This window comes from Pogona vitticeps, chromosome 1 (genome assembly GCF_051106095.1).
Source record: "Pogona vitticeps strain Pit_001003342236 chromosome 1, PviZW2.1, whole genome shotgun sequence".
In the NCBI taxonomy this organism is placed as follows: domain Eukaryota; kingdom Metazoa; phylum Chordata; class Lepidosauria; order Squamata; family Agamidae; genus Pogona; species Pogona vitticeps.
The window spans coordinates 315446055-315464944 of record NC_135783.1 but is presented as its reverse complement, the minus strand read 5'-3'; the positions used below and the strand labels follow the sequence as shown (position 1 = coordinate 315464944).

The window sequence follows — 18890 nt, the reverse complement described above, 5'->3', positions numbered from 1 at the left end:
ATAGAATTGCCTTTTAGAATGTTGATTTGCTCTGCTGCACAAGATCATTCTTGCACTCTTGTGCAGCAATACTGTAGTCTAAAATGAAAAATTAACTGCAGTGAAATCATAAAATTATGCAGCAAGAGTAATGCCTAATCAGGCTTGCGTGCATCCTAATATGTTGTGATGATGTTGCTGTCTTCAGGTTTTAGGCAAGCTATGGTTGTTACTATATGAAGCAAGAAACTTTACAGCAGTTCATAGTTTGCCAGAAACATTAGTCAATATGGTTAATAATCATATTGTTAGATTTATAAAGCACCTTAAGAAAATTCAGTCATTTTGGGAAATCTGTACAGTATTTAGTTAGATTACACTGCTTTCTTCTTGTTGTTTGAAATAGTAGTTAGCAGAAGAATTTAAATATGTGAGGAAAAGAACGAAGGAACCATTCAAGCCCAAGTGTAACCAGATGTTGTAGATGAACTAGCTTTTATGAAGGAATGTATTTGAAATGAGCTAATTACTTTTTTTTTTAATGGATAGTTTGTGATACTTTAAAGAAAAGCACACTTATTTTAGTATAAATATATGTCTTTAAATTGCGCCATTCCCTGGTGTTTTTACTTCAGTTTAAAATGACTATTCCACTGGAATTCATAGAAGGCGTGGTTCTTTATTATTTACTAGTTCAGACTTGTTATTTACCTGTTGTATAATGGTACTATGTTATGGTATAAACTAGACTGAGGTTTTAGACATGCGTATACTTTTTAGTTGAAATGTGGAATATGCGCTCATCCAAAAGATAATGCACCTGTCTTAAATACTGTCATAAGCCATTTATGCCACTGAAGTGGCTCAATTCTTGTGATGTGAACAAGCCACTAGTGAAAATAGAGTACGTTCTGCTCTTTCGCCCCTAAAACAATGACTTATTATTAGCATTATGTATATGCAAGATCAGACACCCTCACTATATCTTCTTTTTTACTTCTCTCTTCCAAGGTAACATCAGTTGCAAAATACAAGATAGCAGAACAGAGTTTTTCTTACTTCTTCCCTGATGATCCACCCATATTTGCCCTTAGTTCATCAATCAGACAGCAAAAGAGGCCTTCCAAGATAGTATCTAATGATGTAGGTATTGCAGTGCTTTCTGATACATTACGGTTGTGGATTACATTCTTTACAAAAAATAAAAATAAAAAAAAACCTAACTGGTATAGCTTTTCAAGTGTGCAGAATGCTTCGATATCTTTTTGTTCATCTTCACTATATATAACTCTCTGAGACAGTTCACCTTTCGAAATTGTTTCCACTTTACAGCTACTAATATGTAACATGGCGTTATGGGGTTCTGGATGTCCTTGAGTAGTGGGACTTAACACCAGGCTTCCAAATTCAGGTTGTCATTATAAAAACAGAAGCCATATCCATGCATATTTTAAATGATAAAAGGAAGAAGAACAAAACTTTTTATTGCTAGAAAACTGAACATTTAAGTTTCTTGATTTATTACAAGTCTGCCAATTTAGTGTATGTTTTACTTGAATGAAAACTACAGTACATCTTTATGTATTAGATTGTCGAAAGGTTTTCAGTTGCTTCCCTTTCTTAAACTTGTACTCTTGTCTCTAGGTGGACAAAGCTGCAGAACAACTTAGTCCTAGTTGTGCAGCAAAAGAAAGAGCAAGACTCCAAAAAGAGAAAGAAGAAATGAGGGCCATGGGTAAGCTCAACTTTATCAGAGATTGATAGTAATTAAATGGTTCTCATTCTATCCCAGGGCTTGCCTGCCCAGCTGCAATCAGTCTTACTGTATGTGAGTCAGGCAAACTCTAAATTTTCCCCTACTGCTGATATCATCACCTTAATGTGACTTTGGTTTTTAGCCAAAGAAAAGAAAAGGCAAGAAGCAGTGAAATAACATGTTACTTTTTCATCATTGTCACAAGTAATGACTATGGGTTATTTTTCAAATATTGTCATGTGCTAAGCCAAAGCCATTCACATACCAGATATTTGAAAGCCATTAGCAAGGTGTTACGTATATTTATTTATTTATTTGTTTGTTTGTTTGTTTGTTTATTTATTTATTTATTTATTTATTTATTTATTTATTTATTTATTTATTTATTTATTTATTTAATATCCCGCCTATCTGGTCGTGTCAGTATAGTTTTGTTTCCAGTGGTGAACTCACTTACACAGCTTGTGTAAGTGCTTACCTGAGAATTTATCTGCAGCTTTCTATTGAATACAAAGGATTGTAGTTTATTCACTTCAGATTTAATTGGAACAGTAAATGGAAATTTAGAAACTAAATAATGTTTCTACTCTGCTGTCACAGTGATGTTTGCTTTACACATTGTAAGGTGGTTTTAGCTTTCTTTGCAATATTAAGTTGCTTAATGTGGTTGGTGGCTGTTCTGTACTTTGTGCTGAATTTTTAGTGGTGAATGTGGCTGAACTACACTGGTTGAAATCTTGTTCTGGGATCTGTGCCATCTAAGGTTGATACTGCCATCAGTTGCAGTGATTTTTTAGAAATTAAAAAAAAATCTCATTTGCTCCTGAAGGTTCTGAGGTTCCCATGGAATCCCCTTCTGTATGAGGAAGCTGTTGGGGGCCACAGAATAGGGGGGGGGGTTTAATTTACAAAAATCACTGCTGTTGCTGCTGCCACCACTGCCATCATCAGCCTTATGAAGCATAGCTCCATGAACAGGATTCCAGCTTATTTGTAAATTTAAATTATGCTGATAAATATAATAGTTTTACATTGCCTAGAGAACCCATGGAATGAAGTAACAGATTCTCCTCCTCATAACCCCAGAATACTGGAATGGAGCCAGCAGGGACAGCCACCAATAGAGGAGTTTGTGCAATGCGATCTTTAATGGCAGTCATTTTGCTTTACATAGTCTTTTAAATACAACTCAGTTTAATTGAGGGCTACATTCTTTAGATTTAAGAAATGCTGCTTTTAAATGTAATTCACTAATATATCTTAAAACCTTAAGGAGGAAGAAGAGGAACTTGCCTAATTTCTGGAGTGAACAAAAATGAAAACAAAAATATGAAACATTTATTAAAACTATTAAGAACATATTTGAATTACATTAAGTTTATAAAAAAGTTGGATTTTATAAAAGAATTAAGTCTGTTCAACTATCTGTCTTTCTTTGAAAACTTGATTTTAATGTGTTCTCTGTATAATCTAAATATAACTCTAATTCTGTCCACTCTTCATAAAGAAAAATTAAAAAGGGAGAAGGCGAATGCTGTGGAATCCAAGAAAAGAGAAAAAGAAGATAAAGAAAAAAGGAAGGAAGAATTAAAGAAAATTGTTGAAGAAGAGAGGCTGAAGAAGAAAGAGGAGAGGGAACGACTCAAAATAGAAAAAGAAAAGGTCCAATACATTCCATCCTGGGTTACAAATAGCTTATGAATATGCAATGGCAGTGATAGACGTATCCTGTAGCTGTATGTAGAGATTCCCAATAGCTAGAATTGTGCAGAAAAACAAGGCTTTGTATATTACATCAAGGAGAGCTACCTGCTATGTTAAATGCATGGTATGTAGCTGAGTCTCTTGCTCTTTTTAATTGAAAGTAAGCACGTGCAGGCCTGATCCAGGTTGGCACCACACATGTGTAAGAGTGATTTAAACCTTTCTCACTGCAGCCATTTCCCCCCTTATATTTGCTCCCTTCACATATAGGAGCTCTCTGCCCCCCCCCCAAACGGCCCTTTTATTTTTTTATTTTTAATTAAACAGGTGGAAGATTCAGCAAGGTACTTCTGATCCATATTGGGCTTGCACTAAAGAAGTAAAGGGATGCTTAACTGCACACATGTAGTTACCATAAACTCTATTCAGGCATTATGAACTGTATAGAATATTCACAGGGAGTGGGGGAATCTTTCTGGCCCTGCCCCTTTGCTGGCCGTGCCCCTTGTCACTCTCCTATATCTGGAACATCAAGGTTCGACTTGCATGGGGAGCATACATGGATAGTGGACTTCTCCCTCTTCAGATTTTTTAAAATCTTTTGTATGTAGAAGGACAACACCAATTGAGGAGACAGGGCCAAAATGTTCCCCTCTATGTATATTTTATACAGTTTATAATGTCTAACTAGGGCTTTTGCATGTAGTTCATCTCCAGAACGTAGCCAGAGTGATGCCAAAATAATCTTGCACATAGGGTTCAGAAAGATGCAAAATTATTTTCCTTAGCATTTTTGTTCTGCCAAGCCAAAATGGACCTCTTTCATCCCAGACTCATTCTGATACATTACTGATACGCTACTTGGGCACAGAGATTTAGCAAGAGGCATATTATTATGGACAATTTTTTAATGAAAGAAGGCGAAGCTGCAGTTTTGCTTTGTTATTTTCATAACAATTTTCTGTGTAATTGTCAGGAAAGAGAAAAGTTGCGTGAGGAAAAACGGAAGTATCTGGAACATCTAAAACAATGGAGTAAGCGTAGAGAAGATATGGAGTGTGATGATCTTAAGGTAATGTAATATCAGATATAGCATAGATGTGTTTTTGTCATTTTGAGGGGCTGAGTTTACATGATGAAGGATGAATTTCAGACTTCTGTGAAACAAGAAATCAGAAATCCAAGCTTCATCATGTAAAGAAGAATCAAATCATCAGATGTCATAATTATTTATTTATTTTATTTATTTATTTGATTTATATCCCGCCTATCTGGTCCACACGGACCACTCTAGGCGGCTACGGACCACTCTAGATCCAAAATCAGCTGAAGATCTAATCAGAGGCAAACCTTACATATCCTGTTGGCCTGGAACTCATTGACATATGTATTGCTGACTTTTGACATGAATTAAAATTCTGACATTACCCAGGATCCAGTAGAGTACGTCCACTGTCAGTATAACTTTGGCAGTGAAATTAAGACAAGGTAAATACTCTCAGGGACCCCTGATCTATTCTGTTTTTTGCAATGAATTGAGGAGGGAGATGGTAGTGTGATGGTGTGAACTTTAAAGTACAGTGGTGTCCCGCATGATGACGATAATCCGTTCCAGGAAAATCGCTGTACAGTGAAATCGTCGTCATGCGAAAAGAAAATCCCCATTGGAATGCATTGAAAACCGGTTAATGCATTCCAATGGGGAAATACCTCATCGTCCAGCGAAGATTGCCCATAGAGAACTGCCGATCAGCTGTTTAAAATCGCTGTCTTCCGAAGCTTCTGTCTGGAAAACAGCCATTTTGCGAAGGGAGAGAAGCCATTTTGCAAAGGGAAGCCATTTTGCGGAACCGGAAAAATAATCGTTTAGTGAACAAATGGTTCGCAAAGCAGGGACCTAATCAACGTAAAGCGGATTTCCCCCAAAGTCATCGTCAAGTGATTTCATCATTTACCGAGGTAAGCATCTAGTGGGGCACCACTGTACTATTAGTGTCTGCGTAAATTGGATGTTGATTGGTTTTTCTTTCTCATGAACAGTGGCACCTCGACTTACAAATGTCCCTACTTGTGAACGATTTGAGCTACGAACGGCTCCGTTCGCAAAAAGTTGCTTCGACCTGTGAATGGAGCCTCGACTTATGAACCAAAAAGAAAAGAAAAGAAAGAAACAAACGTTTCCTGTCCTTTTTTGACCTAAGTTCACCTTAGGTCAAAAGAAGAAAAAAATTAAAAAAAATCCCTCCTAGTGGTAGAGTACGGATTAAGTTTAGTTCCTATGGGAACTAATGCCTCTACCTATGCACAGCGCCTCGACATACGAATGAAAAACAGCAGATATAGATTAAATGGTTTTCAATGCATTCCTATGGAAAAGTTTGCCTCGATTTACAAACTTTTCAACGTACAAACTTAATTCCAATACGGATTAAGTTCGTAAGTCAAGGTACCACTGTACCATTACCCACTTTTGGAGTAGATTAGTGGTTCCCAAACTGGGATTCCTAGATGTTTTCTTGGACTACTACTCCCAAAAATCCTGGCCAGCACAGCTAGTGATGAAGGCTTCTTGGAGTTTTAGTTCAAGAACACCTTGGGGACCTAAGGTTGGGAACCACTGCAGTAGATTATTGTTGCCTTGCCCCTGCTTTTTGTAGTAGTATTGATGGTTGTGACTGTCTTTGGTCTAGCACCAGAAACATGAATGAGAAAAAATGAAACAAAAGAACCCAAAATAGCCTGTCCCTGTCATGTTGGTAAAGGCTCAATACTTGAATGACCTGAAAATGAAAGAGGTAATCCCAAAAGAACCCCAGAACAAGTGAAATTTAAAAGTTTTCCTGTGCCCATCCCTAACTGCAGTACCCAGGTGATATTGGCTTTAGTCCATGAGTAGTGGCATCTCATTGCAGCAAGTGTTTCTTTAACTGAAGAGCTTTTTGCAAAAGAAAAATTTTCTTACTGCCTATGTGTCTACTTTTTCTGTATAGAATAGCATGCAAAACTTGGGTTTATTTTTCCATGTTAATTGATAAATGTATTTCCATCTAGTGCAGTGGTTCTTAACGTGGGCGATAATGCCCCCCAGGGGGCGATTTCATTTTTCAGGGGGGCAGTAGAACGAAAAGGGGCGGCGTGGGGGCGCTGAAGCAGAAGGGGACAGTAGGGGGGCGCTGGAGCAAGCCAAACCTGTGAAGATGGCTGCAGCCTTTTTACAGTGTGCATGAATATATATTTTCCTCCCATTTTAATTTAGTTTCAGACTTTTTGTCTTGAAATTTTTAGTTCCTGCATTTGTTTTTTGATCTTTTTATATTTCTTTTTGCGTCTTAAAATTCACTTGCAACTAAATCATTACTTTTTGGGGGGCATTTCATTTTCTTGGAATTTAATTTTGTTTTCAGGGGTCATTGGATTTAAGTGTCTTAAATAAACAAACAAACAAACAAACAAACAAACAAACAAACAAATAAATAAATAAATAAATAAATATCATCACCGCAGGGAGGGGGGTGATGATAACTTCCTCAATGGCTCAAGGGGCTGTTTCTTTCAAAAAGGTTAAGAACCACTGATCTAGTGTACTTTGTTTCAAGGACCCATGTTTATCACATCTCTGACAACTGATGCAACATTCTCAGTATAAGAATTACAGTTATAGCTAGATCATAAGTAGACATAATAATTTTGGCTACTAAAAATGTTTGTTATGGAACAGAAATAGACATAAACAGAGTGTTTATGGTTTCATTATTGGTTATTCATTTCATTTGTGCTACATATCAGTTGATACTTACTTTGCATTACAGGAACTTCCAGTTCCAACTCCAGTGAAAACTAGACTACCTCCTGAGATCTTTGGTGATGCAGTCATGGTCTTGGAGTTCCTACATGCCTTTGGGGAACTCTTTGATCTTCAAGATGAATTTCCTGATGGAATGACTTTAGGCAAGTCCTCCATACATCTTCTTCCATGCGAGCATTCATACTCATGTCCTAAAATATCAGATCCCTATATTTTTCTGCTGTCTCTAGTAAACTGAAAAGACAATCTGTAGTAAATACAAGTAGTATATCCTGCATGGGGGTTTTGCTTTGCAAATTAAAAAGAAAAGAATGGTTTATCCACCCTGTCAACGTGTGAATGGTGGACTAATAGGTAGCAGCTGTGATCTAGTTTGCCTTGTAAGCTTCAAATTGTCTTTATTGTCTGTAAATTATGTCCTCTACATTGTATGTATGCTTGTCAACAGTCAGCTTGACCTTGAGATGTATAGTGCACAAGTGCCTCAGTTCATTTTTATATTGAACTGTCTCTGCTCAGGTAAACCACAGGTTATGCAATACCTTACATAGACTGGCTCCTTCTTTGAAACAGATTGAGAAGATATTTCAAGTAAAGGAACTGATCCATCTGCATGTTGGCATTCTTCTTCCAATAGCTGAATTGGAGCAAGTGTGCATCATTTAGAAAATATTTGATAAAGTGTCTTGATAAACCAGTTCATAATTAGCATGGCAGAAAAGTTACTTTGTTTCTTTTTCCTTCTCTGTTTGACTAAGGACTCTTTTTTATTCATTATTTACAGAGGTTTTAGAGGAAGCTCTTGTAGGAAATGATAGTGAAGGCCCACTATGTGAACTGCTGTTTTTTTTCCTGACTGCCATTTTTCAAGCTATGGCTGAAGAAGAAGAAGAAGTGGCCAAAGATCAAATAGCGAATGCTGAAACCAAAGGTCAGATTTCATATGTGCTTTTTAAAGCACAATGAGGCATACTAATCTGCATGCATGTCAATTATTTCTTCAATTAACAAAGCTGTGTTTCAGTTGCCTAGTTGATGTTCTGCAAGGTGCGATGGTGAACTGAGTGTCGTTTTGTGCTCATCTTTTTTTAAAAAACTATGCATATTAAGGATTTCATATTTGCATGTTTTTGAGGAAGAAGTCTCAAATTTTTCTTTTTAAAAGTACATCAACAGTACAGAGTACTGAGGTCTTCAACTGCTATATGAGCTAAAGCAAAAGACTAAGCAGCTACTCTAGAGGAGTAGCTGCTTAGTCTATTGAAGCAATTTAAATAGTCACTATCTTTATTTTGCGGTCTCCGACCCATTAAAATACATACATGTAATATTTAAAATAAATGGAAGCAATTAAAACATTTAAGATAGCTAGAACAGTATAAATTGATAAAATAGATTACCCATATATTTTTTAATGACGGGGTTAGGTAGAGGTCAATATTGTTTTTCGTATTCTTTGGGCAGAGAGAAGGAATTTGGCCACTGATTCGGTGGTTAGCTTGTTTGTGTCGCTTAATAAATATTTTGTATACCAAATCAGAGTCCTACCTGAGAAGACATTCATTATGGGCTTGAGGAATTTGATACACTCATTTCTGTAAAAATTACACTCAAAAAGGACGTGCTTCAGAGTTCCAATTTCTCTATCCTTACAAGGACACAAACTTTTTTCATAAGGGGAGCCAGAATATCGCCTGTCTAAATAGTCACTATCTTATAGTACCTTAAAAAGACTGCTATATTTGTGGCATAAGCTTTCACAGATCACAATCTATTTCATCAAAATAAAAGTTATGCCATAATATGTTTGTCTTCAACACTGTAAGACTTTGTCGTGCAAGCTAAATAGTAATCAGTTGTCATAACATAATGTAACTTTACTTTACTTTTTCTGAAAGTTAAGTAGCAGTGTTATTCATATAGTGGGTAACACTGGCCCAGTTTGCTAAAACTATGTCTTTGTTACCTAATTATTTTGTTAAGGGATGTCCTTCTGATACCCAGGTACCGTATTTTTCGCTCCGTAAGATGCACTTTTTCCCCCCAAACAAGGGGGGAGAAAGTATGTGCGTCTTATGGAGCAAATACAGTAAAAAAAGGGTTCAGCCACCACCACCCAGAAGCCTCCCACTGCCATGCTGGGAGGCCTCTGAACTGGCACCAGAGACTGCTTGCTGTTTGGACCTCACCATTCTGCACTGCTAGCTTTCCAGGATCTGCTTTCTGCAGCCCACCTGGAAAACCAGCAAGGCCAACAGGCCTATGGCAGCAGACAGTGAAAACAACCAAGGACCAAAGGGGAAAGGGTGATTCTAGAAAGACCAGGGGAAACCATAAACACAGTCCCCCACTTAGGCAGTTGATTTTCCCACATTTGGGGAAATCACAGGGGTCGGCACATCCAAAGTGCAATAGATGAGCCTTACCCTGGGAAAACCACTTTTACAATAATGGTGTCTCCCCTGCCAGGTATGAGCTAGAATGGCCCCTGAAAATTCTTCCCCTTTCTGTGCCCTATCCCCCAAAGGCATGGTGACACCCCGGCTGCACCTCCTGATCAGAGCAGGGCTGCACAGCCCCAGTCCTGAAAGAGGCCAAGAGACCTACTCAGTGTTTTGGGGTGCCCCACAGGACCCCCATCAGGGGCTGGAATGTTCCTCTCACAATCCTTCAATGCACAGATATTAGCATACCTAATATGTGGGGAAGGCAGGGAAAGCGGGGAAATTCAAACTTTCAGTTAGTGAAGAGGCTGCTTGTCTGCTTCCTTGCTAGTACAAGCAGTTAGAGAGCTGGGAGAGAGACCTGAGATTGCCTGGTATTGTCATTTTAAAATGTAAAATTTAGTTTAAAAGCTGCTTGTTTTGGGTTAAACCGTGCTTGGGTGAAAAGGTGCTCCGTTTGAGTTGAAACCTGCTTGTGTAGAAACGTTCATGCTTGCCTTAAAAATCTGCTTGTTTTTCTTTAAAAGCTACTTGTTTCGGGTTAAACCGTGCTTGGGTGAAAAGGTGCTCCGTTTGAGTTGAAACCTGCTTGTGTAGAAACGTTCATGCTTGCCTTAAAAATCTGCTTGTTTTTCTTTAAAAGCTGCTTGTTTTGGGTTAAACCGTGCTTGGGTGAAAAGGTGCTCCGTTTGAGTTGAAACCTGCTTGCCTGGGAAGTGTTTCAGACCAGCGCCGATCAACGCCGATTAGGTGGGGAGAGGGGAGGGGGCAGGAGCGGAGAAGAGCACAAAATGGCTGCCGGCTGGCTTTTAGCTGTTTGGGGCTCTTTTTTGACTGTTCTGGGGTCTACCAAGGCACTGTGAAGAGCTGGGCTCAGTCTACAGTACAGTGGGTGCCTCGCTTAACTAGCGCACCGTATAACGACGAAATCGCATAGCGATCCGTTTTTTCGGATCGCTAATGCGATCGCTCAACGTTTTTCTAATAGGGCAAAATTCGCTTTGCGAAGACCGGTAAGCGTTTTGCTTACTGATCTTCGCAAAACGAAGCCCGACGATCAGCTGTTCGGCGGCCAAAATGGCCGCCGGAAGCCCAGAAATGGCCCAAAATGGCCGCGCACAGCGTTTTCGCGCCCTTGTTAAGCGAGGCGAGGGCGCGAAAATGGCTGCCGGCCATTAAGAAGCATCGCTGAACGGTGAGTATTCGGCCCATTTGGAACGCATTAAACCATGTTTAATGCGTTCCAATGGAATTCCCTGCCCCGTTCAACGATGCTTCAGCATAGCGAACGTTAATCCGGAACGGATTAACCTCGCTATGCGAGGCATCACTGTACCTGGTAAGTGACTTTCTTTTAATTTTTAAAAGTTTCTGACCTTTTTTCCCCATAAGAATGCATTAATTAATTTTCAATGCTTTCTTATGAGAAATTTGGATTCGACTTGCAAACTTTTCAGCTAGTTCTGGGCATCTAATAGAGAATGTATTTCCAAAGGGTGTTGCAGTAAGGAAACTAACTGTGCCTCGTGACTTCTAACTGGATTACAGTACCTGCTTCCTGATTTCAGCTACTATAGTTTGTATTCAGTTTTTTTGGCTCGTCAAGAACATTGTTCATAGCTGTTGTGCCTTGCATGCTATAAATGTTCAATTATGTCAGAAACCCGAGATTTGGTCTTATGCTGAGCATGTGCTACTGCTGGTGAATGGGTTAAGCTTTGTGTTGCTGTTCTTTTGCATAACCTGAAGTAAATAAGGAAAACCAGCTGTTAAATAGTTTAATTCCAGTATTTATCCTCCACACAACTAAAAGGGACCTCTCAATGCAGTGCCAAATCAGACAAACCATTTCTAACTTAATATAGGCTTGAGCTGTAGCTGGGCAGAGTTGCACAACAATCTCATCTGTCATTGAGACAGTTCTATAAGCATGGGGAGGAAGTGGATGAAAGGAAATGTAAAATATAGGTATCGTGGTATAGGTCATCACTGGCTGATAATGGTCTATATGTACTTGAATTAAATTTAATGGTACACAAAGCTTTAAGTCTCTCCATTTGTTAATGACAGTGGTAATGGTTCTTAATGCCACTGTTGACTGCTGTTCACTTTACATGGTTCAAATGTTATTCTGTTATAGTTTATTAAATATTTTATTACACTATTTGGTTCAGAATATATTTTTCCCTGTTTTCCTCCTCTAAAAATTACGTGCGTCTTAAGGTCCGGTGCGTCTTATGGAGCAAAAAAATACGGTAAATACGGTAGTACATCTTCAGGAACATTAGGCCAAAAGCTTGTTGGGAGAACTGTATATGTTAGAATAATTGCACAAGCAGTTTTCCCCTTTTCTCTGCTGGCTGTGACTGGGTGCAATTAATTGCATGGCCAAGGAATGACTGGGAGTGTAATAAATAGTCTACAATATAGACAGAATCACTTTCACAATTGCTCTTATGCAATCACAGAAAGTAACACACTTCTGGCTGTATTGGTTTGGTAAACATTTCTGTTATGCATGATGTTAAAAACTTGACTTTTGATCAAATAAATGCGAAATGTTTCCCTCTAAATCTTAGGAATATGTGACTGCATCATGGGTATTGAACTGAGACCTGCAGGAAATGTGGGGGAGTGACAGCAAGACATCTTTAGATGGGGGAGGGGACTGCGTTTTCAAAACAGTCAGCTAGCGGTCTTTCTGGACATGAGATTTCTTCTACTTACAGATATATATTATTGTTGGGATAATTTACTAAATGCTGACTGCTACTAGCAATGTTAACGTAATTAATGATGTGTATGTGTGTGTACCTATATCATATATTCCCTTTTTCTCTGTTCTTGCACATGCCCATAGTGTTTTTAATACTTAAGCTGAACTGAATACTTCAGTGATTAAAGTATTCATTTAACCTAACTGCTAAATCAAGTTTTCCATCATCTTGACTGAACCATTCTAGTTTATAGTGTATTTACAGTGGTGCCTCGCACAACAAGCGCCCCGTAGAGCGATGAATTTGCTCTACGAGGACGCTCTTGCGATCGCTAATGCGATCGCACAGCGATGGCCCCAATAGGCGAAAATCGCAGAACGAAGGTTGGTAAGCTGCTCGCTTACCGACCTTCGCTTTGCGACCCGCCGATCAGCTGTTCCGCGGCTTCAAAATGGCCACCGGAACAGCCGAAAGGGCCGGGTGCAGCGTTTTCGCGCCCTTGGTAAGCAAGGGGAGGGCGCGAAAACGCTGCTGGAACAGCCGAAATGGCTGCGCGCAGCGTTTTCGCGCTCTCCCCTTGCTTATCAAGGGCGTGAAAACGCTGCGCCTGGCCATTTCGGCTGTTCCAGCGGCCATTTTGGACCCGCCGATCAGCTGATCGGCAGGTCCAAAATGGCCGCCGCGTGCCCCAAAACGGCGGTGTGCAGCATTTTCGCACCCTTGGTAAGCAAGGGGAGAGCGCGAAAACGCTGCCGGAACAGCCGAAATGGCTGCGCGCAGCGTTTTCGCGCTCTCCCCTCGCTTACTAAGGGCGCGAAAACGCTGCGCCCGGCCCTTTCGGCTGTTCCTGCGGCCATTTTGAAGCCGCAGAACAGCTGATCGCAGCCATTTTCGTGCCCTCGTTCAGCGAGGCGAGGGCGCGAAAATGGCTGCCGGACCCCAGAAGCATCACTGAACGGTGAGTTTTCAGCCGATTTGGAACGCATTAAACAATGCTTAATGCGTTCCAGTGGGCTTTTCTGCCCCGCTCAGCGATGTTTCACACAGCGAGGGTTAATCCAGGACGGATTAACCTCGCTGTGCGAGGCACCACTGCATTTTATTTTACTCCATTTGTACCTTTGTCCATAAAATATTCCAGGCAGCCAATGTGAATAGGATCTGTAGTGGAAAAACAATGTAAACACACAATATGAAACCATCTAAAAAATCAAACGAGCAGATAAAATGCAGTTTTCTATTAAATGCTGTGCAAGTGGGCTGCCTCTTTTTCCTTCTATCCTGACGACTTTCTGCTGCTCCTTCACATTTGTTCCAGTTTGTTTTACATTTTGTCTCAGTTGTCTAAGCAGTTTTGGGGGTCTGAAGGGGTGAGGGGTGGTGATTTTAACTCTCAGATAAGCATGATTGGAAGCATCTCATTAAAAAAACCCAGACAGCTGAAATGTCATGAAATCAAAATAGAGGCCAAAATGCAGAGCAAAAGATGAAAAAAGGGAAAGGAAGATTTTCTAGTACTGCGGGGAAAAGTGATTGTATAGGCAGTTACATTGATTCTGGAGGTACCTCAGTTGGCAGCTGTTAAGCTCTTTTGGAAGTAAGTGAGTGGACAACCTCATTGTAACAAGAGTTCATCTGGAGAGCCAGAACCAAAGAGGTATCTATGTTTGTCTCTTCCAGCAACGGTATGGCAGTTTGATAGTATGACAAAAAGAAAATTGAAATGAAAGCAAAAATACTGTGACACCTTAAAATCCAACAGATTTATAACTGTACGAGGTTTCATAGATTGCAGTATACTTTCTCACACACAAGTACTGTAATCCATGAGAACTCATTGTTAAATCTGCCAGGCCATTAACGTATTCAACGTTTTTGCGACTGGAACTCTTTACTGCAGAAACTGCCACAGGAATTTGATGAAGTGCCAGTCATGTACCTGGTTGTGTACAAGCAACATCTTGTCAAATTGCTGCTGCAGTTTCTACATCTGGTGCTCCATAAGTGTGTAAATATTCTACTTTGACCAATATTGTTTTGTATGGTTATAGAACTGTTAGCTAATGTAAAAAGAAATGATGAATTAATTAAAGGATTAGGTAAAAGTGATACAATTAAGATTAATTTATTTGCTGATGACTCATTATTGACCATTAAAAACCCATTAGAAAGTATGGATAATATTAAAAATCATTTAGAAAAATTTGGGGAAATAACAGTATTAACTATTAACTGGCAAAAACACAAATAATGATGTTTAATTATAATAAACATGAACAAAAAATTTGTAAATACGGTTTTAAAATGTGTAATTCTATTTAGGTATAAATATAGTTAAAGGGACTCAAAACTTAAAGGAGCGAAATTTTAATAAATTAAGAAGTTATATTTGCAGGAGTATTCTAAACTGAAACTATTGTGGTTTGGGAGAATCGCTATGAGCAAAATGAAAATACTACCAAAAATTACTTTTTTATTCAGGATGCTCCAAACACAATAATAAGAAGATTTTAAGTATTGGCAGGGATCAATTAATGGATCTTGTAATCAAGGTAAAAATCTAGAATAAATAAAAGATATTGGTATAAGGCTCAAAAAAATGGAGATTTAGGTATTCCTAATTTTTAAAAAATTATTACAGTGGTGCCCCGCTTAGCGACGATAATCCATTCCTGAAAAATCGTCGCTATGTGGATTCGTCACTATACGGAACAAAAAAGCCCATAGGAATGCATTAAAAACTCACCCTTATGCGAAAATCCTCCATACGGCCGCCATTTTCGCTGCCCGGTAAGCAAGGAATGGGCGCGAAAACACAGCGGGCGGGCTTTTTTTTACCTGGTGGCCATTTTGGAACCACCGATCAGCTGTTCTAAAAACATTGCTATGTGAAAATCGGTAAGTGAAACAGCTTACCGATCGTCGCAAAGCAATGTTTTACCATTTAAAACATCGCTATGTGGTCGCTTTTGCAATCGGAAAAACTTAATCGCTATGTGGATTCGTCATTAAACGGGGCACCCGTTATGCGGGGCACCACTGTATATAGCGAATCAGTTAAGATTTATTGGAGATATTATATACAACAAAGGAAGGTTAATTTGGTGGATATGGAATCCTCAGAAATAAATGGGAATGTTGAAAAATATTTGTTTAGTGTAGTAAAAAGAAAACAAATAAATCAGGTGAACAACCCTTTTTAAAGAAACATGTTAAATGTCTGGAACAGATATAAAAAGAAGTTATGTCCCTTTACATAATCACTAAAATTAGTGACCGAAATAGAAATTTTCCTAGCAAACTTGAAGGGTTTAGCTGATTTGTTTAAGGATAAAAAAGTTGCCAGATTGAAGGACTGGATGATTAAAAGGAGATCGAAGGATTATATTTAAACTTCAAACTAATAAATTATCATGATATAATTATATCCAGTTAGATAGTTGGACAAATGAATGGCTGAAAACTAATGGCAAATGTAGAGAATGTACAAAGTACGAACAATTTCTATCATCACATGAAGACATGCAGAAAGATGCTTTGACGTAGGGAGTAGTAAGTAGAATTTATAACCTAATTTTGGAACAAGAAGAAAAAGAGATAGAAACAGAAGGTTTGAAATCAATTTGGGAAAATGATTTGAAGACAGAAATTAAAACAGAAGATTGAATAAAAATTTGGAGCGTGAGAGTTTTAAAATTAATGTTGGTAAGAATAAAGGAAAACATTTAAAATAGTTTAAGGTGGTATATGACTGGTGAAATTGAATATAATAAATTCAGACTATTCTAAGGCTTGTTGGAAATGTGTTGAAGAAATTGGCAGGTATTATTGTGAGGGTTCAGTCATCAGGGCCTCCTTTTGTTGAAATAAACCAGGAGTCACTGTGGTTTCAAATAACTGGTCTCTGTTTATTAATTCAGGTAATTCAACATCAACTTCAAAAGGATTGGTCATAAATTTCTCTTGTGGAAACAATGGGTCCCGCAAGGGTGAACAAATGTCAGTTTCAAAAGGGTTCTGAGGTTTCAAGTCCCAGGGACCTGCCAAAAGTCTCTCAGGTTCTTGAATGTCCAGCTCCGTCACCTCCCTACTCAGTAACGGAAGGGTTTCTTCATCCCCCGACCATCCCCATAACGGGGATTCCTCTCTCGGCTGGGGGTCTCATGGCCCAGGTAACACCCCATCTTCCGGAGCTCCTCCAGATGCCATGTCCGCTTTGCCTCAGGCTCTCTCGCAATCGCCTCCTTTTCTTCTCTGAGGCACTGCCGTCACTTCTTAGTCTCCGATTCCTCCCAATAAGGGCATTGGGGCAACCCTTTTCTTCTCCGGTTCTCAGCTTTTTCTTTGGGCACCTGGTCTTGCTCCCAGTTTCCCGTCCAGGGATCTTGCAACCATATCATCTCCCAACCCCCCGGTATATTGTCCCGGGTCGTACTTATATCCCCTGCTCCCGCCTCCACCACAGACCGCTCCTCCTCTCGCTTTTCCGCCAAAATTGTCTCGGTCTGGGTGGAGATACTTAACCCCTTCAAACCCACTTCAAGGTCTCAGGTATCTACTCCTTGATGCCTCCTTCTTTCTCTCCTCTGGTGGTCCTCCAAGTCCCGAGTGTCTGTCCCCTGATGTACCATTCGGGGTGGGGTAGGCGGCGGAGTAGTCTGTATCTCCCTCGAGATTCTAGGGAGAGACGGCACTCCTAGCAGGACTTCATGTCCTAAGTCTCTGCCTTCACAATTATCATATGTGGTGGGAGTGTAAATGGATTCAGAAATTTTGGAAACTGATTTTTAAGGAAATACGTGATATATTTGGAAAAGATATTGAATTCAATTCTAAAATTCCTTTGTTGTCAATTTTTGAAAAGATAGAACTTGATTATTGTTCAAAGGAATTGATTTCCAATTTTATGACAAGTGCTAGAATATTAATAGCTAGATTCTGGAAAGATAAAAATTATATTAAATTGGAAGATTGTTATAATGCAGTATGGGACATTGCATTAAATGATAAATTGACTACTGAACTGGATATGAAAAGAGGGGAAATAAGTTCAAATATTTTTTATGCTATTTGGGGTAGATTTGTTGAATTTGTATTAGTGAAAGGAAAGGGGAAAGCCTTTAAATAACAATACAATTTTGTAAAGGAAGTTCGTATTAAAAGTATTGTTCCAAGCTGTCCTGTGGGTATGGGGTGCACGGTGGTTTAGAGTGTATAGTAAGTATTTTGTGTTTTTGTACAGTATTTGTTTTTATTTTGAAAATTTTTAAAAAGTGTGTAAATATTAAACAAAATACTGGCTTTAATCTTTAAGGTGCCACAGTACTTTTGTTTTGATTTTCATAAAATGTATTATGTTAACAGTTTTCAATACTTTTGCTTTTTACATTTTAACAATGTAAGTGGAGTACATGTTACATGAATTCAAACCCAAATGTGAGGGAGAGACAATATCAAAATGTTGTTTAAAATGTGTTTATTGTATTTAAAAAGCTGCCCAACACATTTCAGCCCAATCAATATGTAGCCTTCTTTAGGGAGTATTCAGAAAAGGAAAAAAAAGTTGCCCTGGTAGTACATTAAAAGGACATTGAGATAACCATACTAAAATCATTTATCCTATATATTATAAGGATCCTTCAAAAAGGATGTTTACAACCTGGAACGTGTCCAGAGGAGGGCGACTAAAATGGTTAAAGGTCTGGAAGCAATGTCCTACGAGGAGCGGCTTAGGAAGTTGGGAATGTTTAGCCTTACAAAAAGGTTGAGAGGGGACATGATAGCGATTTGAAAGGATACCATGTTGAAGAGGGGACAGGTTTGTTTTCCAGGGCTCCAGTGACTAGGACAAGGAGCAATTGTTTCTGTCATGTGATGATATCACATGACAGAAGGTCTTTTATTTATACAGGGTATCTTACTGTAGCTTTTTTCCAGAATCATAGTGAGCAATCTAAAAGCTGGTTTCCTGAGTCTAAGGAGTGTGTGAAAAAATAGTGCCATTATACATTCTCATTCTTTGTTCAGGCAGTGTTCGTAATCCCATTATCCAGTTCATTTCTCTTTTCAACATCATAGTTGTTTGCTTTGGGATATTCATTACCAGTATCCAGAAATATTTAATATTGTCTAATCCTGAACACAAAGGAGAATTACAGTAGATTTTGATGAGGCTTCCAGGTGGGATTTTTTTTACTCCCTAGGTACAATTACCATATTTGTGGTGATTCAGAAAGTCCAGATATTGTCTTCCATTTGCAGCTGTCCCATGTTTTCTGTTTCTTTCTTCTATCTTTTTTCTTACCAGAGAAATTCTAGTAAGAAAAATGATGAAATTGTCGAGCAATGCTTTTTATTTGTGAACCAGGAGCACTTGATCTGGAAGTACTTTGAATGTTTATTTACAAAGAAGAACAATCTGTTTACAGGCCCTTCTTTAAGTTCCCTAAAAACCAACCTAAGGAACATCTCATGAATTCTAGCAC

The 18890-nt window shown here is 38.8% G+C and overlaps 1 protein-coding gene and 1 pseudogene across 6 annotated transcripts in view; one reads left to right on the top strand and one right to left on the bottom strand.

The window, feature by feature from the left end:
* BAZ1A (bromodomain adjacent to zinc finger domain 1A) overlaps nt 1-18890 on the top strand; it is a 97840-nt gene that overhangs the window by 32436 nt on the left and 46514 nt on the right. For all 6 annotated transcript variants that reach the window (XM_078392333.1, XM_078392327.1, XM_078392322.1 and 3 more), the window contains exons 7-12: nt 991-1122; nt 1624-1714; nt 3243-3397; nt 4416-4511; nt 7249-7387; nt 8029-8175. In XM_078392333.1, the coding sequence (XP_078248459.1) occupies nt 991-1122; nt 1624-1714; nt 3243-3397; nt 4416-4511; nt 7249-7387; nt 8029-8175 (760 nt within the window). The remainder of the gene's footprint in view (nt 1-990; nt 1123-1623; nt 1715-3242; nt 3398-4415; nt 4512-7248; nt 7388-8028; nt 8176-18890) is intronic.
* LOC140703401 (U1 spliceosomal RNA) lies at nt 9567-9721 on the bottom strand (annotated as a pseudogene).